At 40.8% G+C, this 26980-nt stretch overlaps 1 protein-coding gene across 1 annotated transcript in view; it reads left to right on the top strand.

Annotated features, from left to right (window-relative positions):
• Positions 1 to 26980, top strand: part of CSMD1 (CUB and Sushi multiple domains 1) — a 1958110-nt gene that overhangs the window by 1753892 nt on the left and 177238 nt on the right. The window contains exons 38-39 of the mRNA XM_032869815.1: positions 20832 to 20950; positions 24014 to 24083. Of these exons, the coding sequence (XP_032725706.1) occupies positions 20832 to 20950; positions 24014 to 24083 (189 nt within the window). The remainder of the gene's footprint in view (positions 1 to 20831; positions 20951 to 24013; positions 24084 to 26980) is intronic.

Genomic DNA, 26980 nt, shown 5'->3' with positions numbered 1-26980 from the left:
TGATTAGATAAAACTTAAAAAATGTAATGATCTGCCTAGAGTTTAAAAGATACATCTTTATTATTTTAGCACAGCTTACCTACAAGTGATATTATGCCCTTTCATGTAAAAGAGACTTACAAGGGTGCATTTCTAATATCTGCTTTCCTCCCGTTATGTTATTCATTGCCTTACATTTTATTTTTACAGGCTATAAAGCCCACAAAATATTTTTACTACTTTTGGTTTTTATGTTTCTACTACTTTACTACAACAGTGATCTTTTAGAGTAAATAGAAAATAAGAAAAATAAATATCTCATGTTTACCTTTGCTTTTAGCATCTCTGGAGCTCGCTATGTCTCTGGGTCAACCCAAGTTTCTGTCTGAGGACCGCTCCTTCATCTTTCTTGTAGTGCGGGTCTACTGACGATGAATTCTCCCAGCTTTTGCCTTTTTTTTTTTTTTTAAGTCATTATTTCACCTTCATTTTTGAAAGTATCCAGAAGTCTGGGTTGAAAGTTTCTTGTTTTCAGTGTGTTAGATGTCATTCCCTTGTCTTCTCATCTCTTAGTTGATGGTGAGAAGTAACTTCTTACTTCCTGCATCTGTAGACATGCATGTGTTCTTTCTCTCTGGCTTGCTGCAACATTTTATCTTTTATGTTCTATTTTCATCACGTTAATTACTATGTGTCTAGGGCAGAGCGTAAGTGCACTCTCAATATTTGTCCTGACGTTCTTGACGTACTTGATCTATGCTCTGACATCTTCTGTTGGTCACGAACAAATCTCAGCCACATTGTCATCCCAAATATTGCCGTCAGCCCGTCTCTTTCGGCTTCTGCTGGTACTCCATTACATGCGCATTAGGCTGTCGGACATTCTTTCACACTTCTTGGTGCTCACTTCTGCTTTATTCACTATTTTCTCCCTGTGTCCTGGTTTGTGTGATTGCTCTTAACCTTTCTTCAGATTCACTAAGTCCTTCCCAGCCGTGTCACATCTACTAACGAGTCCATTAGATGCATTCTTCATCTCTGATATTGTCGGTACTCCCCGACTAAAATTTTCACTTGACTTTTTCTATCCTTATCATCTCTCTACAATCATCACTCCATCTCTTCATGCATGCCTCCTGTCTCCCTAGATTTTTTAACATATTTCTCATACTTATTTTAATATTCCCATTTAATATCTCCTTTTGGGGCCCCTGGGTGGCTCAGTTGGTTAAGCATCTGTCTTCGGCTCACGTCATGATCCCAGGGTCCTGGGATCGGGCCCCACATAGGACTCTCTGCTCAGGGGGAGCCTGCTTCCTCCTCTCTCTCTGCCTGCCTCTCTGCCTACTTGTGATCTCTGTCTGTCAAATAAATAAATAAAATCTTTAAAAATAAATATCTCCATTCTGGGAGTATGTTCTGTATCTGGCTTTGTTGCTTTATTTCTGGACAAAGGGTTGCTTTTTCTTGCCTCTTTTGTGCATCTCAAAATCCTTTACTAAACATGGACACCTTGAGTAGAACGGTGGAGAACGCTTTTCAAAATACGTATGCCTGGGAATGGGCACACCACTGCTAATGAGTCCCTTTGGGCCCCAGGTGAACTGGTTTGAGTCCTCTTACTCTGCTTGCTTTTGGTTCCCTTCAAGTTCCCCAGATGGTGAGCCGCCAGGCACCATGTGCTGAGTTCCGGTGATTTTCTCAGCGTTAGTCCTCCACCTTGGTTTCCGGTCATCTCTAAACAGATTTTCAGGAGATGTGGTCTTCCTCCAAACTCTCTCCCTCCCCAGTAGTAGACTGCCATAACCTGTCACTCTGTGCTGGGTGCATGCCAGCCTCAGGGCTCTGCTGCTGTTCTCTTCCAGGCACTGCTAGACCCCAGGAGTCTACCTTTAGAGATGATATGTGCTCAGCATCCCCAGCCTCCCTCCCAAGACCTCCAGTTCTTTGTCTTACTTATGTTGTCATTCTTCCAGGGGGCACTTCCTGCTTGTCCCCAGGGCTAGGGGACCATAATCTTGGAATCCATAGAGGACCTTAAGCCCATGCTGGTTCTCTGGCCACACCCTGGACACAGATCTTTTCCATCCACCCTTCTCTGGCTACAGTGCCTGTCTCACTGGCTGCAAGTGATGGGCTCAGGGCAGCATGTGATGCTTCATGCCTTTCTCTCCATAGAAACACTGTGTGGCGGGGTGGGTGCAGGTGGCTCCCTCCAGGCTCTTGCCGTGCCCCCAACATTGCTTTAAATCACCTGTAGAAGGAATGGCAGACTCCCCTCCATCTGGGTCCTTGAGCTGTTTTAGCCCCGGGGTTGGTCTTTGGTGGTTTGCCAAGAGGTTACCTGGTTCGTTTTGTTCTTTCCAAAGTGTGAGTGTTGGCTGCCTTTGTCCTGTGTTCTGTCACAGAGACGGCTTCCACTTCCTGTGTCCCCTGGAACGGGCTTCTCTTCTTTGGAATTGCTTTCAGCTAGCTACCTGCAACCTCAGCTCTGGGACGAGTTCAAGGGAAGTTATGACTTTGCAGTTTAGATTTTCTCATTGTTAAACTGAAAACAGTGGTTTACTGTTCAGGTATCCTCGTGGAAGTGGAAATCATTTTAGGGGTTTCCCCTTGTTCAAAGATAAATATATAAATACCAAAATTATTTTCTTTAGGTTGACCATGGAGAAGCTTTTCTGGAATGCTCATTTTTAAAAGAAATTGTCTATCTATATCTATCATCCATGCAGCACACACATAATTGTAACATAGTGATAAAGGATTCATCCTAACTATGAAGAAATTAAGAGATATTTACAGATAAATTATACAATTAAATTTAATATAATTACTTACATTACAGATAAATTAACAGTGTAAGTCCATCCAGTTTAGAAGTTTACCCCATTTAGAAATTTCTTGCATAGAAACTATTTATTCAGATTTTTACGTATACCTCTGTTTACTTAACAATCCTGGTTTTGATGATTAAAATCTATATGAAGGGGCACCTGAGTGGCTCAGTCAGTTAAATCTCTGGCTCTTGATTTCAGCTCAGGTTGTGATCTCAGGGTCTGAAATTGAGCGCCACATCAGGCTGCACATTGAGCATAGAGTCTGCTTAAAGATTCTCTGTTGCTCTGCCCCTCCCCCACTCAAATGCAAGCGCATTCTCTTTCTCTAATAAGTAAGTCTTTAAAAAAATCTTCTCTATTAAATAAGACTATTATTGTGTCTCAGCTTTGTCTTGCCAAAATGGAAGATATTTTAATTCTAATTCTGCATACGACACCCCATTGAATGCATCTATCCCAGGTTAACCCGATAAATCCCTGAGTGAATTTGCCCTCTGGTGCAAGGTCACCGCACTTATGCAAGCATCCCCAGGGCTCATGCATGGCATTCAGTCAGAATAGCACCGAGATAACTGCCTGTGTAGAAGTGGATTTATTTCACTTTTTCTCAGGAGTTTGTGGGGGTTTTTGGTTTTGATTTTTGTTTTGTTTTGTGTTTGTTTTTGTTTCTCTTATCAGAACTCACCATTGGGAAGCAAGTGGAGTTAACAAAACATTCCTGAAGTCTGTAAGACCTGACACTTGGCCTCCAGGAGGCAGGGGAGACAGGGAAGCTACTGTGCGGTATATGTTTTAGATATCTTACAACACATACAGTAGGCCAGCCTTCTTTAAACAGTGACCCACCTATGAGGAAAAAGAGAAAATTTCTAGAGAAGTAAATTTGCAAACTCTTACATTGTTTGAGTTGAATGTGTCTCCTTTACAAGGCAGGACTAATTGGAGATTTCTTCTTTTTCTCAAATTTTAGCATGTTTTTTTCCTCATAATAACTACAAATAACTGGTTCAAACTCCGGTCTTTGTCAGAATAAATTTATTCTGAATGCGTTTCTGCAACTTTTTTGTCTTACTCTTCCCCCCTCCTTTTATGTGAGGCTGCCGTTGTCATAATGTGTATTTTCCTGGCTCTGGTCCATCGTGGACTTCTCAGTTTGTGGGCCAGAGCCCTAGACTTGGGACAATGGTTTCCACATTGGACCTCATCCATAGCTGTCACTATTCAAAGTGACCATAATTGATATAGTGTATCAATTGTCAGCTGAAATGATTATTTACCATTATAAAATACATGTAAAATATTTTACTGTTTACTTGATTTGGTTCATAGGTCAATAGTTTTGAAACAGTATTTTCTCTAGAGCACTCTGATATATTATTATTATTTCAAGGGTGACAAGTTCAAAACTTATTATAGATGACTCATGTGTTATATCATTGTAATTAAGTGTATAGTGAAAAAAAGTATACATTAATGTATAAGACCTCATCAAAAGATACATAGTCAGACAAATAATATAAGACTATCTGTTTTTTTAAATGACATATCTGCCTTTTGGATATTGGATGCAACTTAAAAATATGTATACAAGAAGGTAATTAATAAAGAAATAAAATTTTAAACAGCAACCAAACTAGGGAGGAAGTTATAAATGTACTGACCACCTAGAGTAAAATAGCTATAATTCTAGCATTCAATGTAGCTTTGAATTTGTGACAATACAAGCAAAAAGGAAATAGAATTTATTGGCTTGATTTTCTTTTTAAAAAGGAAAATATTAATTAATTAAAAGAGATAAGTTCCTTCATTGTTCTGTATTCTAAAAGGTACTTAAAATTTGCAAAGGAAGTTGTCTTCAAAACTAGTACCCCCAAACAAATAATACATTATAGGTTAATAAAAATAAGTTAAATATAAAATTTTAAAAATGGTTTACTGGACAATGCAGAAGTGATATTCACATCACAGTCCTATATCAGTTTTTGATATAATGTTAAGAACATAATATAGTTAAGTGCATTAATTTCCTTCATGCTTATGCTTGTTTTCAGTAAGTACTATATTTTCTTTCTTTCTGTATCCCTTTCAAAACAGGAATTCAGAAAGAACTATCTAAATAAAGACTGAAATTCAGGAACATGCACTGAGCTTTTTGCAATCAAAAGTACTACGTGCTTTTAATTGGATACTATTACAATTGAATATTGACAACTTCGATTAGCCCTCTGTGATTATAAAGATCCTTATAAATATGTGAAAAGTATCAATGACTGTTTTAATGTCACTTTAATCTTACATTAATGCTAATAAGTTTTCTCAACTTGAGTGATGGACATGAGTGAAACTACAAGAAATGAGAGATTGAACAAGACAGAGAGTCAGTTCTACCCTGGGTGTGTTTACAGAGATTTCTTTCTGCATACTCAGAGATTAGAGCTCACTGCTTCCCACCAAGTGAACGTTGTGTAAACCAGTACTCATTCAATGTATAATGAAGTTGTCCTCTTAATTACTTCATGTTAAGCCCCCTTTTATGTTTATTTCTATATCGATCACTTGTTGATCCATAATTTTTTTTCTAAATGTTCTTACTCCATAGAATCTCCTGAGACCCTCAGCTAATTTTTAGTTTGGTAAACAAAGAATGCCTCCCCGAATCCTGTAAAAACTGCTTTCAGTCACAGCAATTGACAATTACTCCTGTCTTCCTTGTTTTCTGTTAAGTTCTAACTGGACCAAGGAGCACAGAAGTATTCAAAGTACAGTATACCCTTGAGCAATGTGGGGGGGGTGCCAACCCCTGAGTAGTTGAAACTTTCGTGTCACCTTCAACTCCCCCAACACTTAACTAATTGCCTACCGTTGACCAGGAACCTTACCAGTAGCATACGCAGTCGATTAAGTCATCTTTTGCCTGTCATATGTATCATGTGCTACATTGTTAAAGCAAAGTAAGCTAGAGAATAGAAGATGTCATTTAAAAACTCACCAGGAAACAAATATATATTTCTAGTACTGTGCTGTATTTGTTTGTTTGTTTGTTTGTTTGTTTTTAATCTTCATGTAAGGGGCGCCTGCGTGGCTCAGTGGGTTAAAGCCTCTGCCTTCAGCTCAGGTCATGATCTCAGAGTCCTGGGATCAGGCCCTGCATCGGGCTCTCTGCTCAGCGGGGAGCCTGCTTCCCCCCGCCCCCGCCTGCCTCTCTGTCAACTTGTGATCTCTGTCTATCAAATGAATAAATAAAATCTTAAATAAATAAATAAATAAATCTTCATGTAAGTAGACCCGCCCAGTTCAAACCCATGTTGTTCAAGGGTCAACTGTGTTATAAATCCTGGCTTTTATTTTACATCACAGAGAATTCCAGAGACCCCCCCCCCCCCCAAAAAAAAAAAAAGTTGAGATCTCTCTTAGGAGATTATTTCAGGCATGCAACATTACCGTAACTTGGTTTGGTGACAGGAGAATTCCAGCTTTATTTGGAGTTGAATGTAACACACACAAAATGGATAACAAGTGAGCGAGTTCTTCCCACCTGTGACATGTGAGCATTTTTACGAGTATTACATTTAAGTGAAAGGTGCAACAGACATGACTTAATCTCATGGTTCTTCAGTTGACACATAAGTGTTTGAAAGCAAGTTTCCCTGTAGTCTTTGGAATCTCAGGCATGATATCTGCGAAGCGGCGGGGTGGGCGGCTAGGATGGAAGGCTTATCCCGCAGTTACATCTGGGAGCGTTGCCTGCTGTTCCCATGCGTCTCTAAGACATGTGTCTTCGCATGACGTGCATTCGTCAGTGGGCCTGCTGGTGGCTGCTTGAGACTCAGCAGTCACTAAGTCAACGAGGCTGCCACTCCTGCTGCTCATGACTAAGACAGTTGCCCACACAGAAAGGAACCTGGTTTCAAACTAACAGTTGTCATTTGGTGCATCTGCCCCTGTGACTCATTTGAGATTACTCTTAGGTTTGATGGTTCTCCATATGGAGTGGCTTTCACAGAACATGCAGATTTGCCTTAATTTCATCTCTAGGGGATAATTGCCCCTCCCCCCCAATCGTGTTCCTCCTAAAGTAGACAGTGTGCATCCCTGCATCCAACATGAATTACTCCAACATCTCTTAGATCCTCTGCTCTGTCCTCCAGGCATCGCAGACAGAGTCGTGAGGAGGCTAGCAGACTTCGTCTGTGCTCAGGTAGAATTTGAATTCTAGTGGTGGGCGTCGTGCACCAGAAAACCAGAGTCCGTGCTGGTTACAGACTGTGCTAAGCTCCTTGGGGTAAATAAACAGAGTTCTGCCGTGTAAGATGACTTCAGTGCTGCTCTAGACTGAGAATCTTTCTTGAAGGAAAGATGGAAGAATGGGCAGGAGTCAGCCACAGAAGAACGCTGAAGGAGAAGCAGCGCAGTTACAGGAACCTGTCATGGCGGGGTCTGTTGGAGTGTGATCACTTTCATCAAGTCCTGTCCTGTTGAAGGGAGTCTGTGAATGCTACGGAAAAGTACATTGGTTGAGCCACAGTGGGTTTCTGAGTCCAACTCTAGGAACATTATATGGGAAGCAGTTATCAGATATCAAACTAGCATTATCCCACATAATGGGTCAATCTAGACTTTTCGTCCTTACAGAACAGATATTTCAATAGAGTCCCACCTACAAACGTGCATTGCTTTGTTGAAAACTTGTGGCCACTTGAAAACTCTGAGTATTCTATTTTTTAATCATTCATTTGGTTTTAGGATCTTCTTACTCAAAGCTTAAAACTCAGGCTATTACATTATCAAGCTCATCCCTTGGATGTAAAAACTTAAAAGAGTTCTCTGTTCTATTGCCAGTATTGCAAATTTTCCATGTTGAGTAACTGAGGAAGAAAGATGCTGGAATTTGAATACGTAATGACTTATTCAGGGACAGGGTCTTAGCCAGCCCTTGGCTAATCATTCATGAGAAGCCCCGTCCTATCTTTGCATCAAAGTTCTAGACACAGGAGAGTGGACTTCAGTCATGTAAGTGACTGAAGTGAGAAGAGTTCTGAATGTCAGAAAAAGAAGCAGTTTTGGAAGGGGAAATGACATGAGGCTGTTTCTCACTCCCCAAACTATGAGATTCCCTCTACCTGTTCACCAGATTTGTCTATTCTTGATGTCCTGTTTAATAAATAAAAATGAAGCACAGCTTCCTTTCCGAGCGGGCTTTCGTCACGTTCCTCCGTGGAGTCATGCGTGACTTCATACCAGATGCATAATCAGCAAGGAAGCCCCTTACAGCCCTTCCTCCTCAGGTCGCTGATGTGTTTTCCAGTTAAAAACATGCATTTCCCTCAATCTCGACTTTCCTCTCATTCTTCACATTGGTCACGTTCCACCGGTCCTTCCGTTTCTCTTCCTTTCAAGCCCAGTGCCATCATGCTCAGGTTTACGCCCAAATGTCTCTTTGATCAAACTTCACCCCTGCCAAAGTCCTTCGGTGGCTCGACATTTCCTCACTCCTTATCTAGGCATCTCTGCCTAATGCGTCAGCTGGTTTTATCACCCACTGTTGTCCCTCAAGCCATTTCATTCAGCCAGTTACAGTCCAACAAACACGTTGTATAAATTATCATTTTCCCGGGAGTGTTTCCCCACTTCTCCTCCCCCACGACCCCCCCCCCACTTCTCTCTGCCTTTCTGAATCCCACCTGTCCTTCAGGAGCCGCTCAGCCTGCTGCCCACACCGTGTCAATCCGTGTTCATCTCTCTGACCTCTGTTTTTTATCAGCATTGATTATCCACATGCTTTAATTACAATGCTTTTTTCTTCGTGTTATTGGTCTTTATGGCCTTTAAACCCAATTAGACTGTTAGTTCTTTGGGATCCCAGGAAATATTACTCTTCTTCCACACCTCCTTTCTTTAATCTCTGTATAGGACTTACTAAATTGTGTTGGCTCACTTGTTTGTTTTCACGTGATTTAATTATGAAGTGATAATGTCCAGTTAGGGGAAGAGAAAAAACTTAAAGAGATAAGGGATAGATTGGTGGCCATATCTGGTTTTTGATAGTCCATTTGAAATGAAAATTATATAATTCACTCTTCTGGATGAACAATTTTTTTTATCTTTACATATTTATGAAAGGTTTTGTATTTTCTACAGATGCACATGATGCATGGTTTTGTTAAAAATTCTATTGAGTGAGGCCCTGCTGATTCTTGGAGACACACGGTCACTCACTGTAAAGCGTCTTCCCAAAGAAGGAGAGGGTTGAAGACAAGGGTATTGAAATGCAGTGTAGCCAGTGCTACGGGAGGGTAAGCCACAAGTTAGAGGGCATTGTCCATACCATGTTGTGTATCTCAGTCTAGACCTGACATACTTATCCACACCCCTGCTTATTTTTTATTGTGGTAAAAAACACATACCCTTAAACTGACAATATTCACCATTTTTAAATGTGTGGTTCAGTAGTGTTAAACAGATTCGCATTATTGTGCAACAGATCTCTAGGACTTTGTCATCTAGCAGATCTTATATGATAAACACTAATTCCCCTTCTCCCCTCCCTCCAGCCCTTGGCAACCCCATTTCTATCTTCTGTTTCTGTGATTCTGTCTGTTTTAGATATAGTGGCATCATACATTATTTGTTGTTTTGTGACTGGCTTGTTGTCTTCAAGGTTCCATCCATATTTTAGCCTGTGACATAATTTCCTTCTGTTAAGGCTAAATGATACTTCATTTTATGTATACACTACACTTTCTCCCGTCAGTGGACAGTTTGGTTGTTTTCACTTTCTGGGTATTGTGAATAATGCTGTGAGTGCACAAATATTTATTTGAGTTTTTCTTTGAAATACTTTGGATATATACCCGAAAGTGAGGTTGCTTGACCATATAGCTCAGTTTGCTCTCTTTTTCTAGTTCCTTGAGGTGTAGAGTAAGATTATTTATTCAAGATCTTCCTTCTTTTTTAAAGTAACCATTTACTGCTATAAATTTCCCTCTTAGTCCTGCTTTTACTGCATCCCAGAAGTTGTTGGTCTGTCACATTTTTGTTTTCATGCATCCAGATAGTTTTTAAATTCTCTTGTTATTTGGCCTTTGTCTTATTGAATTTAAGATTTTGATTAATTTTCACAAATTTGTGGAAATTTCTGTTTTCCCTCTGCTATTGATTTCCAGTTTCATTCAATTATGGTCAGAGAAGATACTTTGTATAATTTCAGTCTTTTTAAATATGGTTAAGATTTATTTTGTGACAGAACATTTGCCTTACCTTTGAAAATGTTCCTTATATACTTGAGATGAATTTGAATTTTTAATTTTTGGGTGGAGTATTCTGTAAATATCTGTAAGGCCTACTTGGTCTTTAGTGTTGTTCAGGTCTTCTCCTTCCTTATTGATCATCTGCCTGGTGGTTTTATCCCTAAGTTAAAATGGGGTATTGAAAGCTTTCAGTATTATTTTGTTGTGTCTGTTTCTTCCTTCCATTCTATCAATGCTTGCTTCAAACATTTGGGAATCCTAATGTTATATATAACATTATATATAATATATATTTTATATAATATATATTACAATAATTATTATCATATAATAATTATTACATCTCAGTGAATTGATCCTTTTCTCATTATATAATGCCTATCTTTGTCTCTTATGCAATTTTTATCTCAAAATCTATCTTGTCTCTTGTAAGTGTGGCTACTTTGATCTTTTTAGTTTCCTATTTTTATGGGATATCTTCTCATCCTTTCACTTTTAGCTTATGCATGTTCTGAGATCTAAAGTGAGTGTTTTGTAGACAGCATATAACTGGGTCTTGTTTATTTTTTATCATTTTGCCAATCTGTGTCTTTTAATTATTTATTTAATTCATTTACATTTAGAGTAGTCACTGATTAGGAACAGCTTGCTTTTGCTATTTTATTCATTTCTTTTTGAAATGTCTTATACTTTTTGTGCCCTTCTTTTCCTTTCTTGTTGGCTTTTGTGTTTTGCTGATATTTTTGTAATGATATGTTATCATTTCAATTTGTGTGTATTATAAAGATACTTTCTTTGAATATACCATTGAAATTACATAAAACTTCTTAAATAATGATTTTCAACTAATAGTAACTTCCATCACATATAAAAATTCTATTCCTTTATGTTTGTTCTTTTTGCCCTCTTTATTGATGACACAAATTTCCCTTTTATATTTCATATCCATTAACATAAATTTAAAATTACTTTCTATTTTTTGTTTTAAAAATTTTTATGGAGATTTAAAAGTAATTTATGTAACTATATATCAGTACTCCAGGATTCTATAGTTTTTACATATTTACTTTTATTAGAGAGTTTAAAATTTTGTATGGTTTTCTATACCATCTGATTCCATTTAACTGACAAGATTTCTGATGAGAAATCCACTGGTAGTCTGATAAGAGGTTCCTTGAACATTACTTTTTTTTTTTTTTTCTATTGCCATTTTCAAGAAAAAAAAATGTTTTCTTTTTGCATTTTTATCTGTGATGGTTTGATTATGGTGTGCCTCAATATAGGTTTCTTTAGATTTGTCCTGGTTGGACTTCTTTGAGCTTCTTTAATTGGTATGTCCATTTCTTTCCTCAGTCTAGGGCAGTTTTCAGCCACTGTTTCTTCAAATAGGCCCTCTGCCTTCCTTTCTCTTTTTTTCTTCCTGTGGGATACCCATAAGGCATATATTGTTCTGCTGGGTGGTCTTCTGCAATTCCCTTAAGCTTTATCCATTTTTTTGCCTTTTATTCTCTACTGACTTGATAATTTCAAATGACTGATCTTCTTCAAGGTTGCTATTTCTTTCTTCTGCTGGATTAAGTCTAATGTTGGTCTTCTTTAATGGGTTTGTCAATTCAGTTATTGGATTCTTTAGTTTAAAATTTCTGTTTGGTCCTTCTTCATGGTCTTTTTGTTGATGTTTTTACTTTGTTCATGTATCCTTTTCTTGATTGAGGTGAGTGGTTTATCTGTTCTCCTATAATTCATTGAGCAGTCCAATGAGAGTAATTTTGAGTTCTATGGTAATTCATATTTCCATTTCCTTAGGGTAAGTTTCTAAAGATTTAATTTGACCCTTTGACTGGGACATTTCCCCCTATTTCTTTGTATGCTGTTTTACCTTCTTTTGCAACAATGGCTTTTTAAGCATCAGCCGCCTCTCCCAGTCTCTACAGTTTGGTTTTACAGAGGGGAGACTTTCACCAGTTGGCCCAACAAGAGATTCTGTAGAATGCTCAAGCCTTTTCTGAGATTAAAACTTCTCTGGGCTTGTGCCTGCATCAGGAGAGATTTCCCGGTTGCTAATCAGGAGCTTCCCCTTAGATCTGCCTGCTGCTGTGGACTCTTTGTAGTTGAGCCCCCCTTTTGGTCCTATCCACCAGATTGTAGGTTCCAGTATGGGTCAGACCACATTTACTACCTTTGTTCTGAGTCACCAACCTTGCTTCTCTTCCTAACAGCCCTTGTATTCAAGCAAGAGAGAGACCAGTCCCTTGGACAGCTCTCTAAAAAGTCAGAACATTGGATATATATCCCACTGTTCTCTCTCCCTTCACAGGAAGAAATCAAGATTAGTTCCTAGTATGTTGTGGAGAGAATCTCTGGCCATGAATTTTCCAACCAACTTCAATGCAGTTGGCTTTTGATTCCCTAGGGTTCAGGAACCTTTTAATTGGTTTCTATATTTCTTCCAAGGGCAATTTGTCTGTATTTTTGTTAAGTTGGTATCTCCATCAGGGAAGGAAGGTCTAGGGTTTCCTATTTTGCCATCTTATGACATCACTCCTAGACTTGATGCATTTTTTTTTTTTTAGTAAGAGTTAAACAGTTCAAGGACTAGTTAAATCAACCCTCATCATTCAAAGAGCAGAGAATACTTTTAAAAATATGTTCCTTTACTTTATTATTGTGCTACCAATTTCTTAGTCAGCTAACAAATAGTATGTTTGGCCTGAATGTTTGTACACAGTTGTAGTTTTTTTGTTTTGTTTTGTTTTCAAAGATACACTTAGATTTGAGTTTTTGAAACCATGCTAAAGTAAAATCCAACATATTAAATTATATCACATTTGTCACTATATGAATATGGTTTATTTGCAGACTTCCGGCAGTACAGATATTTTATTATGTAAGAATGTTCATATTAGTCTTTAATGTTTCCTCAAGTCTCTATAATAATAAATACCACAAATTTATGTTTACAATGATCAAATATCTTTATGAAAGTGTTTAGTGTTATACCTTAAGGATATGATAGAATACTATTAAACATAGTTTAGCAGTATCTTTTTGTAAAGGGCCAGAGAAAATATATTCAGCTTAAGGACTAAAGAAAGGGGTCAGTACAGAAAGAAATGAGCATGACCAGGTTTGGCTCAAGGGAAATTGTTTGCTAAATCATGTTATAAAACAACAAACCAAGAAAAAGATATTAAAATTATCAGTATATTTTACTAAAAATATATTTTTTGTAAATTTCCTTGATTCAATCAGCTAATGTGATGATTTAGCCTATTAAATCTTAAGAATTTCAATTAAATCTGAGTATTTTATATTTCCTTTTTTTATAAAGAAAAGCAAAAACACATGAGCATAAATACATGTGTTACATATACATATGTATACATATAATCACATGTACAAATGCCTGTTTTATTTGATAAGTATTACCATTAGTCTATCTGATATATAAATTAAACAATCCAGGATACTTTAAGAAATTATTATCATTGTTATAATTTTAAACACATAATTGACCTTTTATTCAGAAAACCTGGGAACGCTAATAAATGCACATACCATTACATTATGTTTGTGTAATTGTTCAAGTGTAAGGTTTGACATTTAAAAATTTCAACTACATTTAATGTTCTAAGTTTTCTGAGGTATATGTGTGTCTGGTACATTTATAAGTGGGAAAATTTTCTTTCATTTGTAGTAAATATCACTCTGGCAAAGAAGCCTGATACAGTCATGGCTTCAGTGATCGTTCTCATCATGAAGGAAAGGATAAAATTTCAGGTGTCCGTAAATTACTGAGGTCCTATATAAGACAGGATGGTTCTCTTTTTACACCAGTGAGAGGAGGTTTAGCAATATGTCACTAGGAAGAGTTACCCCGTTCATTCTTATTTATGAGAGACAGGTGAAGTGCAATCTGTTTCACAGCATTTATCCTTTATTAATAGGAAATAAGAGAACACGTTATTTAGCAGCCAAAATATTTTTAGCTATTAATTGTGGTCATTTTGCGATAATTTACTATCCTTTTATCCATTTATCAATTCGACATAAGTATCTATGCTTCTTCCAGGCCATGTGCTAGATGTGTGTGATGCACACACTGTCTTAGCTCTGGATGCTCAAGCAACAGACATTTGCTTCTCACTGTTCTAGAAGGTGTGAGGCCCAAGATCCAGGTGCTTGCATATTTGGTTCCTGGTGACAGTCTGCTTCCTGGCTTGTAGACAGCACCTTCTCAGTGTGTGCTCACATGGCCTTTCCTGGTGTATGTGTCTAGAGAGAGAGAGATCTCTCCTTCCCTTCTCATAAGGACACTAATCCCATCATGAGGGTCTCACCCTCATAAATTTATGTAAATCTAATGATCTCCCAAAGACCTTACCTCCAAAAACCACCTTGGGGATTAGAGCTTCAATATACACATTTTTGGGGAAGGAGGGACACACAGGCATCCTGCCTATAGTACTGATGAAAGAGAAGGAGCAACTTTGCGTTCTCCTGGAGCCTATAGTTTAATTAGGGAAACTGAGCAACGTGATAGTCCAGGAAAAATTTTAACAGAGATGTGCTGTGTGGTGGTGGCATGCATAATTCACTGAGAGTCAGAAGGAAAAGTGGGTATAGCCCGGCCATTTCCTGGTCTTGTGAACTTGGAGCAATTGTGTACCCTCTCCCCATGAATGAAGATATTGGATAAGATCGGTGTTTCTCAGAGTGTTCTGCAGGACCCTCCTGTCCTGTGTTATCCATGGGTAGTATACAGACCAAAATGGTCCTGTAATACATTTCAGAAATCCTTCAAATAAAGTTGAAGCAGATTCATCTCTGTAGGATTTCTCTTTGCCTTTTATATGCTATAATACTTTCAGATCTCCAAAAGAGATACAATATTCTATTTCCCCCAAATTTATGCTATGACATCTCTTGACACTGGACACACAATCCCTTTTGCTTTGAAGATTCCTTAAGATCTACTAAGTGGGAAGAATAAAGAAAGCATTTATTACGTGGACTTAACATGCCCACAGTTTACAGATGAAAGAAAATATTTTTAGCTCCACATACATGCTGAATTCTTAGACACTGATTTATTTAATTTATTTTTTTAAGATTTTCTTATTTATTTGTCAGACAGAGTACAAGTAGGGGGAGCAGCAGGTAGACAGAGAAGCAGGCTCCCTGCTGAGCAAGGAGCCTGCCATGGACTCAATCCCAGGACCCTGGAATCATGACCTGAGCCGAAAGCAAGCACTTTAAACAGATTGAGCCACCCGGGCATCCCCACACAATGATTTAAAAAGTGGTTTCTTTTCTTTACTTCAGATGCTGTGTTATTAATTATGGAGGTTTCTCTATACACATTGTTGTCATGGAGATGTATGGACTCATAAAACAATGTAATTTAGAAGTCTGAGTTACAGGCTGACACTTGTTATGTTTATGCCTGTGTGATCATGACATCTGACATTTCGTTCATGGATTGTCAACCTCCCATGGCGTCTCCCTAAGTGAAATTGGGATGTCTTTATTCTCCTATTTTCCAACACAGTGTCTGACCTTTAATGCAAGTTTTGATTGATGGGTTTAGAGACTCAGCAACACTTCTGTGTTAAGGTATCCAAACCTGTCTGCACAGGAAGAAAGATTTTTATCTGCTAGTTTTGTGTGAATGGATGGTTATTATTAATTAGTTACAAAATAATGGGCTCAACACCTTCTTTTTTCTTTTCAAAATTAAGGAATAGCCTATGTGTCCATATAGTGCTTATGATGACCTCCCCATGTATTTAATAAAGCTCATATATCTGCATGTGTTCTTTGACCTCTGTGCCCTTGTGAGTTACCCCAGCTCTAGGGGTCTCACTATCCAGCTCCGCTTTCCTCTCTCTGTAGTTTTTATCTTGATCATTGTTTTGAGCAGTGTGGCTAGAATGACATGCCCCCCCCTTTTTTTTTAATTTGTGGTCTTTGAAAAGCCTACATTACGCTAGTCAAAATGAGGACAATGCTAAGTTGACAACAACTGCTCAGAGTTGTCTCATCGGTATCTACACAGGCTCACATTTTCTGCTCCCAACATGGCATGTCTATCATGGATCTCAATATTATTTTCTTTCTCAAGATTTAAGCAAACCATCTCTGAATTTTACTTAATGAACTTAGGATACTGACTATAATACCTTCTGGAGAACCGATGAGGCTACTTGTCGTAGTCTGGTTCATAACGTCCACATTTGACGTTCAGTGGCAGGTAAAACCATTAAGCTATGGGTTTGGTCAAACTAGGTTACTTGTCTTTTTAATGGCTTTGTTTTATATTCTTTGCCTTTGCAGACTAGACTCGTGGGGAAATAAAGACTTTTTTAGCTACTGTCTAAATCTAATCTTAACTTTATAAATCCATACATTTCAAAATGTCCAAATTTTTACATAAAATATTTATCCCTCTTTCATTACTTGTTTAGAACAATAGATCTAAATCTTCAGAACACTCAACAATTACCCTCTCATTATCATGTTTAATCAGGATACCTCATGGTTCAGAATCAAGGGGCTTATGAGTCACCTTTTAAAGAAACCTAGCTAGGGACACCTGGGTGGCTTAAGTGGGTTAAGCCTCTGCCTTCGGCTCAGGTCATGATCTCAGGGTCCTGGGATCGAGCTCTGTATTGGGCTCTCTGCTCGACAGGGAGCCTGCATCCCTCCCTCTCTCTGCCTGCCTCTCTGCCTACTTGTGATCTCTCTGTCAAATAAATAAATAAAATCTTTTAAAAAAAATGGAAAAAAAAAACCCTCGCTGCATAGCATCTGCTATATTGTCATCTATAGTACAGAATGTAAATATGCCATACTCTGAAAAAATTAGAAGTCTTCTAAATCTTCTAAAAACTTCTGCTTACAATATGACAATATACTCTACCAGATGTCTGTCCTTTTGGAAAATTAATTTTGAATTTTTCTGCCAAATGGTTTTGTGTCACAGCTTGATTTTAGAGAAGTTCTCTCTTTCTTTTTCTTTCTTTCTTTTTTTTTTTTTTTCTGTATGTCTTCCAACATGTCTCATTTTGTGTCTAAATCACTATCTTTTAGTTGACTGGCTTTACAACTATACCTGTCACTTAGGTGATAGACCACCCATGATTTAACATTAAAAATCAGTTTTGTTCCAACAACATTCTTCTAAAACTGTTCTCTTTTTAGGTGCTTTAAAAAGTGATGGACACACATATGGACTTAAATTGTGTTTCCAGCTCCTGTGTACTTCCCTGCCTTTTTCTTCTCCTATCTTCCTTATCTCATGCTTTGATTACCATAATGATTAAATGCAAATAGTCTGCACATTCTCTGTATTGAAAATTCTTCAGTATACCTCCTCCTGTCCCCTGGCGGTCAGAAAGTTCATTGTTCTACCTTCTAAGGTAGAACTTGTTACCCTACATCATTCCTGGCATTTCTGGGGCTGCCCTGTCTCCTTCCCGGTCTTCCTGTGTTGGGTCCATAATGCACTTGGTTGCCGTTTCTCTAGAGGGTGCTACCAGGATTATGTAGATCACAGGAGATGATGAGCCTCCGAGGTGCTAGCACACGTCCGTCTGGGGCAGAACTTCAAACCCAGCTGGTTTGGGGATCTGAACCTGCCACACCTTTAATTCTCCCCTCTGCTAGAGTCATGGTTCTCTCAACCCAAAAATAAAAATCTTCCACTCATGGCCTAAATCCACTATTTTCACGGTGACTTGACTCAGCGTTGCTGGAGGCATTGCATGGTTAGGAGAGAGATGTGTTGTCTGGAACATACTTGGGCTCTGGTCCAGGATAGCTCAATAAATATTCCTGGATGATCACATCAATCACATAATTACTTATCTCTGGGTAATATATGTAGATACTATTACTAGAAAATGTCCCTAGAGACACCAGATATCTTTGTGCTGTTAGCTCCTCCCATATACCAGATTCCTAGTGACACTGAAGAGTGAGGGGCCGATGTTTCTCTCTACACAAGTATCTGGGTCTGCATATAATGGCTTCCTGAGTCATCAGATCAAACACTGATTAAAATGACTTTATGTATGCTTTTAATTTATTCAGAAACTGTATTATAATTCCTGTAGGTACAAGTAAATGCAAGTTATTTTTTCCAGAGGATGAATGGGATTTATACATAGAATTTAAGGAAGGAGAAAATTAAAATAAATTAACATACAATACATACATATCAATCACCATGTAGTAAATAAACACAGTAGGTAAAAGCCTATTATATCTGATTTGTAAAGGGATGGTTTTGAATGGTTTTGAATTACTTGTTGCATTTTTTAAAATTTCAAAATATGTTACCATTTTTTTTTTTTTAACATTTGGGGGTTATTGATAGTCTTTGGTCTCTGTGTGCACTTGACGTATACCAAAATGATGATGTGATATCACCACAAATTAGCTTGTTAGTATTTCCGGTTGTAATTAAATTCATACAAAAGACAATTTAACTATTTTTTTCAGGGTCAGATAAAAATGTAGTGACAGGTGGCAAGTGATCTTGCTACACTGTGATAGGAGAAAGGGTAAAGTTTAAATGCAATATGTATTCAAGAGTTAAGAAAGAGATACATTAGACTTATGCCTACAAAACAAGATAAAGTCCTAAGGGTTGTATTTTTCCATATTTAGCAATTTTATCATATAAATATAAAGACTCAATTATCTTGAAATTTTGTGCTGGGAATAAAAAAAAAAAACATTGCCACTTCATGCATATGGTGTTTTATACTTTTAAATAAATAGCCATTTAGGAAAGAAATGATCCCAATAGAAAAACTCTAAATACACTTCAAACCTGCTCATCCCAGTTAAAAATCAAGGTGTTCCAAGGATTGAAATTATTCAGTGAGCTTAGGAACCGGGGGTGTCCATTCTGATGCAGATTCTGTAGCATGGTGCTCTCAAATGAACAATCACACCGTTGATGAAAAAACGAAGATGCTTCTCTCTTTGCTTCATCTCAGCTTTGGGGGGAAAGTGAGTCAAACTGGTGATTCTCCAACTTTAATGCACAAGAATCCTTAGGATGGCATTGGCAAGATCATTCTGATTCTGAGCTAGGGCCACGGGTGTGAGTCTTGTCAGGCTCTCATGCCAGGCTTTGGAGAGCAGGGAAGGGGAGCAGGTCAGGGCAGGCCGGTGGACAATTTGTCTGTTGACGCTGAGAGAGGGGCTTCCTATGTACACGCTTGTACCTGCAGAACTCGACCTGCCATTTGATCGACTTCGTCCTTTCTTTAATATCCGCTCCAAGCAGTCGTGGCTGTTAGCGCGTGGCGAGGCTTGGAGCAGTGTCACGCGTCTAGTTTAATGACATACGGTCGTGAGTGTGTCTGGTTCCCCCAGGAGCCGCCGGCCCGGGCTCTGGGTGCAGAACCTGCTGCTGGGGTGCGTGGGCACCCCGTGGAGTTGCACTGAGCCCTGCTTGCGGGTGCAGACTGCGCGGGTTGTCGCCCACCTTGGGAGTCTCGGGAATTCTACCACTGACCCTGTGCTCTTTAAGTGGAATCAGACGGGCCGAGGGGCTGTGCATGTGCGCAGAGGAGGGGTGCCTGACCCAGAGCCCGCACGCGTGGATGCAGTCCCGTGCGCAGGGGAGCAGCGCGCGTCCTTACCCTGCACTGGGACCCACCCCCTGCATAGCTGTTTCCCGCCAGTTTTTGCCTCAGGTTTGATTAAAGACCAGACGACCCACCTTCCCCGTCTCAGCCGTATCACTCAAGAGTCCCCAGTCCCAATCAGCTAACTCATCTGACGAGTTCATGTCCGTTAGTGTGGTAACCAAGACCTGGAGTGAAGCCCAAGGTCACATGGAGAATTTTAAGCTGGGCTGCTCGAATTAATGTCCTTCCCCCTCTCTTACCCTGTAAAACCCGTCGGTCCTGTGTAACCAGGGATGAGAGAAGACCTACCACACTGATGAAAAGGATTATTCACAATCCCCACGTCTTTAGCACCGTTTCAGAGGCATTTTTTTTATTCTATAAAATACCAGAGCTGCATATTTTGTCTATCTGTGCCATGGGGCTTATAGAGAGAGGTTTCAGCACTAAATACTTAGAGTTAATTTTTCTATATTTTAGGCTGAATGCCACTGTTATGTGATGCATTAAAAAAATTGTTAGTGTCCTAACTGAAGGCATTTCCATCTAGAAAAGTGCCTGATTATAGTCTTGGGACCCATAAGTAGTGGACCTGTTTATCTGCGAACATACTGTTTGTGAGTTTTGTTGTTGTCTTTAAATGAGAGAGACAATACAAAATATTTGTTCTCATATTATGTGTGTCTGGAAGGATAGAATTCCCAGATTCACACTTAAGTTTTTTCATAAAGATGGCCAACTATGTTTGAAAAACAAGAAAGCAAGAGAGGATTGTCATGGGTTTTGCATATTATAAGAAACATAATTTTAAAGGACCTTTTAAAATGTGTATGTGTTGGAATTGGAATGTATAATAGGAAACGTGGAAGTAGCAAATTTTATTATTTAAGGAAAAGCTTGATTCACTGCAGACTGAATATGAAATATATTGATGAATTAGCTAAACCTGATTTAAAGTTACCCGAAGTCTTCTTGGTAGAGTAATAAGAGAATGGCTCAATGTCTTTGTTCATTTCCTTAGAAGGAGAGCAACAAGGGAAAAAAGCTATTTTGTTCTTCCAAAAATAAGAATGTTGTTTATATTACATATTTCCTAAGCATTTGTCCCTGCATTTCGACAGCTGTGGGTCTCGCCGCGTGCCAAGAACCAGCCCTTCCCAGCAACGGCATCAAAATAGGAGACCGGTACATGGTGAATGACGTCCTCTCCTTCCAGTGTGAACCAGGCTACACCTTGCAGGTATCCTCCTTTTGAGTGTTGGGAGCAGAGAGGGTTAAACCTCGGAGTCCCTGGCCAGCTCCAGCAGCCAGTGCCTGAGATTTGCTCTCCTGGAGAGCTAATTTAGTTTCTCACACTTCGTTTGTAAATCAAAGTAGTCACATTAAGCCATGCATGCTGGTAATCTTAATTATAATGTGGAAATAGCTTCTAATGAGGATGCACTCTTTCAAAGTTGAGCATCTTGTTTTTTGTAATTATTTTGTTTCAAAATGTAAGTTCTCCCTGTATGACTGCAGATAAAATTCTAAGTGACAAAGTAGGGACAGAAGTCTCTTTCAAACTGTCACCCTGACAGCCCCTTTGCACACTGTTCTCATGGTCAGTTGGGCAAATCATCATTCCGTATCTGCTCTGTGCCAGGTACTGTGGTGCTCAGATAATAGCTTTTGATCATTCCCAAGAAATACTGAAGCACCTTTATCATTTTTAATGTTATATAAAAGTTTTCATGCACTTTCATAACCTCATGTGCACCAGCATTCATTATTTCTGTTATTTTTTCTGGTCTAAACACAAATAAGCTTACTCACAAAATAGTTTCTCTCTGTCACTTAGCATAATTCTTACAGGATTCTCCCTGCCAACAATGACTATTAATAATCGAAGCACGCTTATTACCAAGTCAAGTAGGAAAACTTAAACCTAATTATGTGTCTCCTCTTGGGTTACTTTGGGTAATAGAGTACTTTTGGCTGTCTGCTTATTACCAAACTGAAGCTGATCATATTTTAAGGAAAACTGTATTAGTTCTACTCTTTAAGGGATTTAAACAAATGAGCCTGAGGCAGCCTCAGAAAAGCATGCAAAGTTGCTTCTGGGAAGGGACGGCGCCGCGCAGAGCGGCCCCACTCCATGTGCTCGCAGAGTCTTTCAGACAAGACGTAACCGTGTTATGGTGTGAAGAATACCAAGTCACGTCCCACGGGTTCCGTGGAGAGGGACACCCCCGTATAGACTGAGAGGCCCTTACTATATCCTTTTTTTTTCTTTTATGTCTGGTTTATAACCGAGCACGTGTCCCACACGTGACTACTTGCTGCACTCCGGGACCTTCACCTTCTCCCTACCCCTCCGTGATGTCGTTTTGCAGCTGCTGTGAGAATCCTTTTACACATGACACCTTGGCAGCCCTCAGAGGAGAAAATAGGAAGGAGGGTTCTGGAAGGACCTTCGTGAGGTTGGCTTGTTTACAGAGCTGCTGGCACACAGGGGCAGAGCCCAGCCAGGCCTCTCACTCGCTCCGGTTTTCCAATGCAGACCAGCTGCCGGGTCTTCTTTAGTGCCTGGGCCAAGCTTCGACTTCACAAGCTTCTGTGTTTGTCCTTCACAGGAGTGAAAAAGGTTCCTGACTTTTTTTTTTTTTTTGAGTTGCTGATAAGCGACAACACGTTTGCTAACACGTTAACATAATCGCAGCATGCGTTATGACACATCCTTTATGAAGGGCCCCGTTCCTTGTCGTGTTCACACACAGACATGCACGGGAGCCTCCTGGACACGGCACAGAGGTGCTGTCCCCACGACACACAGACGGAAGGCCAGACCTTTGTGCACTTTGGAATTTCCATCTTCTCCAGCCTTTTACAGGATGAAAAACTGAAAACAGAAAATTCTTATAATTTTAACTAGTGAACACATAGAGCCCTGTATTGTTTTGGGTCCATGATACACACTTCAGCTGGAATCTCTAATATCAAATGTTTGTGCCAAAATCAGTAACAGGATATGGCCCAGATTGGTAATAAATGACTGTTTTATTGGTAGTCATCGATATGTGTCTTTAAAGGCCTTTGCACTTTACGTTTGCCATAACTCAGGAAGAAATTTATTAAAGATAATTTATGGATCAGAAAATGAGTGACCACAGAGCATGGACCTCGGCAGGAACGGAAGGTCTTCTTTAAGGATAAGCAGTGTCTCCTCTTGTGTAATGACTTTTTGACACATCAGACAGTGTGATGTGTCTCACAAAAACGAGTTTTGTGGAAGATGAATTGCGCAGGAAACGTTTCTGAGTTTAGGGAATTGGTTTGTGGCTGATAACTGCGTTAGTCCAGATTCCTGGGTGGTGCATCCCCCGTGTGGCTGGGATCATGTAACATGAGTTTAAAGATTTGTCTTGGGTTGCCTCTGTGCCAGCTGTGGGCGGCAAATGGAAACTCGCGAGATCAGTACCACGGCTCATGAGACCACCGCGTCACAGGGAGGAAAAGAAATCAAGAAGAGCCGTCTGCACCGTGGTGCCCGCTTACCGCCTTCTCTCAGTGTGAGAGAGACTGCAGCTCCACACATTCAGAATTTAATCTGTGGCCGTGTGGTTTTAAAACAGAAATAATAGGACACACCTTTCCGAAGGTCGAACGTTGAAAACGTCATATATTTACAGGATAAAGAGACTGTGGGTGACGAGGATTAATTTGATTGTGGCCACAATTATTTGGCACTTTGTGAGCCTGTCTGGTAATAAAACGGATGTTAAGCCTCCTTTTTCTCCGATGAAGGAGGAACTGACCCAGTGCTTTGCGGGACCAGAAGGGGTGTGTGAGCCGTGTGTGAACTCTGAGCAGACAGGGTGACCAGGACGGTGCCTTCTCAGAAGCCGATTACGTATTATTGACCTTCTGCTCTTCAAACTGATACCTAGCATTTTTCAATCAATCACAGCCTCCCAGATCAAAAGCTATAACTTCTGATGATTAAGCAAAGAAAAAAAGCACAAAGATGTGTCTTTTCCAAGCCATCCTGTTAAGCATCAGGGAAGGAGCACGTGGCAAACAGACCCTTGAGAGGGACCCTGCAGCATTTTGGTGTTAGTAAAAAGAAATACAGTGGTTACGGATTTTTTTTGTCCCATCTTGATTCCGAATATGTGGTTCATTGACAAACACTAGCGTACTACATTTCACAATCTGTGGTGTGTAATTTAAAAAGGAAACCAAAGGAAGTACAGATAGCCTCACACTGAGTCCTTAAAACTCTGTCTCTGGTGATGTGAGCTTTATTTCCTTTTCTCTCCAACAGGGCCGATCCCACATTTCCTGCATGCCGGGAACCGTCCGCCGCTGGAACTACCCGTCCCCACTCTGCATTGGTACGGCCGCCTGCCCCGACGCGTCCTCTCTGCACGTGCTCCAGCAGTCACAGGGCTGCCGGCTCCCACAGCTACTGGCCCGGGCTTCAAATGACCCACTTCTAATTTCCCTTCAAATGGTCGTTACTTCATAATCACATCATAATGCAGTAGAAGTGTAGCAAAACCTGAGCTTGCGTCTTGTCCCGCAGGAGGGAATGGCTCGGCTTTCTCATCGTCTTAGGTCCAGCCTACACGGATTAGATGTAAGACGGCTGGCTGGCGGCTCGAAACTCAAATCACTTCCTGTCAGAGGGCCAGTGGATTAATTAGGAGAAGGAAGGGACACAGCAGGTCTGAAAGTCTGTGTAGGACTTTAGGCCTCAGGAAAATCAAGTTTCCAGAAACGAAATTCAGAAATAAACATAAGTGATCTGAAATTGGAGGGAGCGTATTCTTTTAGGAGAAACAGGGAGATATGTTCGTTAGGATGGGGATCCAGCCCACCTCTTTAGGGAAAAACCTTCCAAACGCAGCACAGCAGGAGGAAAATCTCATGCCCTGAGGTCCAGTTGACGTTTTGCCTCGAGGACGTAGTCAGAGTGAGTCCCGGGCAGAGCAGGGGGTTTTCGTTTACCTCCATTATGGGACGACCTTGAAGCGTAAGGCCCCGTAACCTTGGCCGGTCTCCCAGGTCACCCAGGCCTCAAGCTTCACCACCAGCCATCAGCCCGTCCGTCTGACTGGAAACCCTCACTTACAGCTCAGGTGACCACAACGTCGTCAGGGGCTCCCCGACCTGTGCAACTCAGTCAGCCTTCACTGCACACTTCCTGCGTTCCTCAAGCCCTGCCCCACGTCCTGAACCCCCTTCCTGGGTGACCCCATCATCCGGATGTTGTCTCAGCTTCCATATCATCGACCGAGTACAGACAGAGTTCCTCCCCCCGCTGGCCTCCCACCCGAATGGTTCCTCGTTGCGATGGTCGCCTGTTAAGTCCTCGACCGTAGGTTCTCATAGCCTTCTAGCTCCCGACGGACCCCTCCTAACTGACCGCCGTCAGGATCCTAACCTCCAGTCCCCAGTTTCGGGGATCCTCCTACTGTATCGGGGGAGGGAGAGTGTGTGGCTGCTCCTGGCCCTCGGCTCTCCCGCTCACCCACGCTCCCCTCAGAATAGCATTGGCTGGCAACTTGGCCCTGGCACGGCCTGCTCTCCCACTCTCACTTCCCTGAAATGCCCGAGGCCACGTCCCTCGAGTCCTGGCCTCTGGAGCCGAAGCCCGTCCTGGTGCCCCACCTGCCGCGAGCTCGGTGCTGGCCCCCAGTGAGGGCCCCAGGCAGGAGGAGAAGGCAGCAATCTGTCTTTATGGGAAATGCTGCTATTTTGTTCATCACAGTGTTGTGTTTTGTTTTATTTTTTTTATTTTTTTTTCCCCTTGCATGCCTTTGGATGTTTCCAAATTTTACACCAACTTGCTGTTTGGGGGCCCAGGCACCCTCCTGAAGTGTGCACCTGGGGCAGGTGCCTCGCTGGTCTGACCCTCACCGGGTTCCCAGCCTCAGCTTGGATCACAGCGATGACAGAGGGTCATTTCGACGCTGCGGATGGCTCTACTTTCTCTCGTGGAGCTGTGAGGTCCTGGAGCTTGGGTTAGTCTCCTTGATCCACCCAGGACCTTGAAGACAGAGCCTGGGCTACTCAGCTTTCCCCTTTGAGCACGTGGTAGGCTCTCAGTGCGATTCCAGAATGCCCAGCAGATGACAACACGGGTCGTCGTGGCAGGGACCACGGACACCCGGTTCATAGTCTCTTTCTTGCTTCCTGCACGTGGACGCTGCCTGGGATGCACTCGGAAACCCCCATCTCTAGAACACTACCTTTGAGCATCTCCGTGTCGCACGAGGAATTTCAGGACAAAGTGGTCAGCTTTCTGGAATAAAGCACATGATTCTAAAGCCCACAGTAGAGCCCGGAAAGTGTCCTCTAAGCTACTCCCACACTGTGCCGGGTCCATTTGCAGAGGAGGGTGAGAGCTTAGGGTCCCTGCGAGCCTCCATGGGGAAGCAAGAGACTGACTTGCTGCTGCCTCTTCCTCTGAAAGCCTGATTTCCCCCGCCTCCCACAGATCCTAAGTATCAGATGTTTTTTAGTAATCTGCACCTTCATGACCTTGATCGGGAAACAGATGGAGTTATAGACCGAGGACGATCAACCCGATCCCAGCCTTTAACACAGAGCGGCCGCCTTCATGCTGGTCTCACGCAGGAACAGTGCCGTCCCTGTAATGTTCATCATAGTATATTTGCTTACAAGTGAAAGTCCCTACTGACCAATATCTGTTTTCCTGAAAGTGATTTCTGGGTAAAGTAAGTGTCTAGGCTACCCCGTCCCCTAAAACATTGGGGATAGAGATTTGAAATCCCAGCTGTGACCTGGAAGGGAGACACAGAGCTATGGGGGCCAAGCTCAGGGCACTGCCTCCTCCCTCCCTGCCTTTTACTTATAGAACTTCCGTCTTCCTGTTTGTTTTTTCAATGAAGAACCTTCCCTAAAGTTTGGGAATTGAGATATTTTTAACTTTGAAATGAAATCAGCTCCCCATGGGTGTTCACTCAAATGGTGTGTCATTGCTGGCACTCTGTATTATGGGAGGATGTTTTACTCAAATAGTTAACCTATAGTAGCCAGTTATAATTGATTTTTATCATTTATTTGACTCTCCTCCTATATTCGCAAATGTCGAAGATACATCAACTTCCATAACACTGGCTCACCCCTAACTTTTTATAGGCTGTAGAGAGAGGCTTTTCATTGGAAAACTCACAAACAACCCACGAAAATCTCCAAGTCTGATCTGAGAGATTGAAACGCTTTTTGTTTGTTTGTTTGTTTGTTTGTTTAGCTGTTGGCTGCA

This window comes from Lontra canadensis, unplaced genomic scaffold, assembly GCF_010015895.1.
Source record: "Lontra canadensis isolate GAN:19392208 unplaced genomic scaffold, GSC_riverotter_1.0 scaffold39, whole genome shotgun sequence".
NCBI lineage: Eukaryota > Metazoa > Chordata > Mammalia > Carnivora > Mustelidae > Lontra > Lontra canadensis.
Note: the sequence above shows the minus strand (reverse complement) of the source record. Positions and strands in the feature narration are given on the sequence as shown.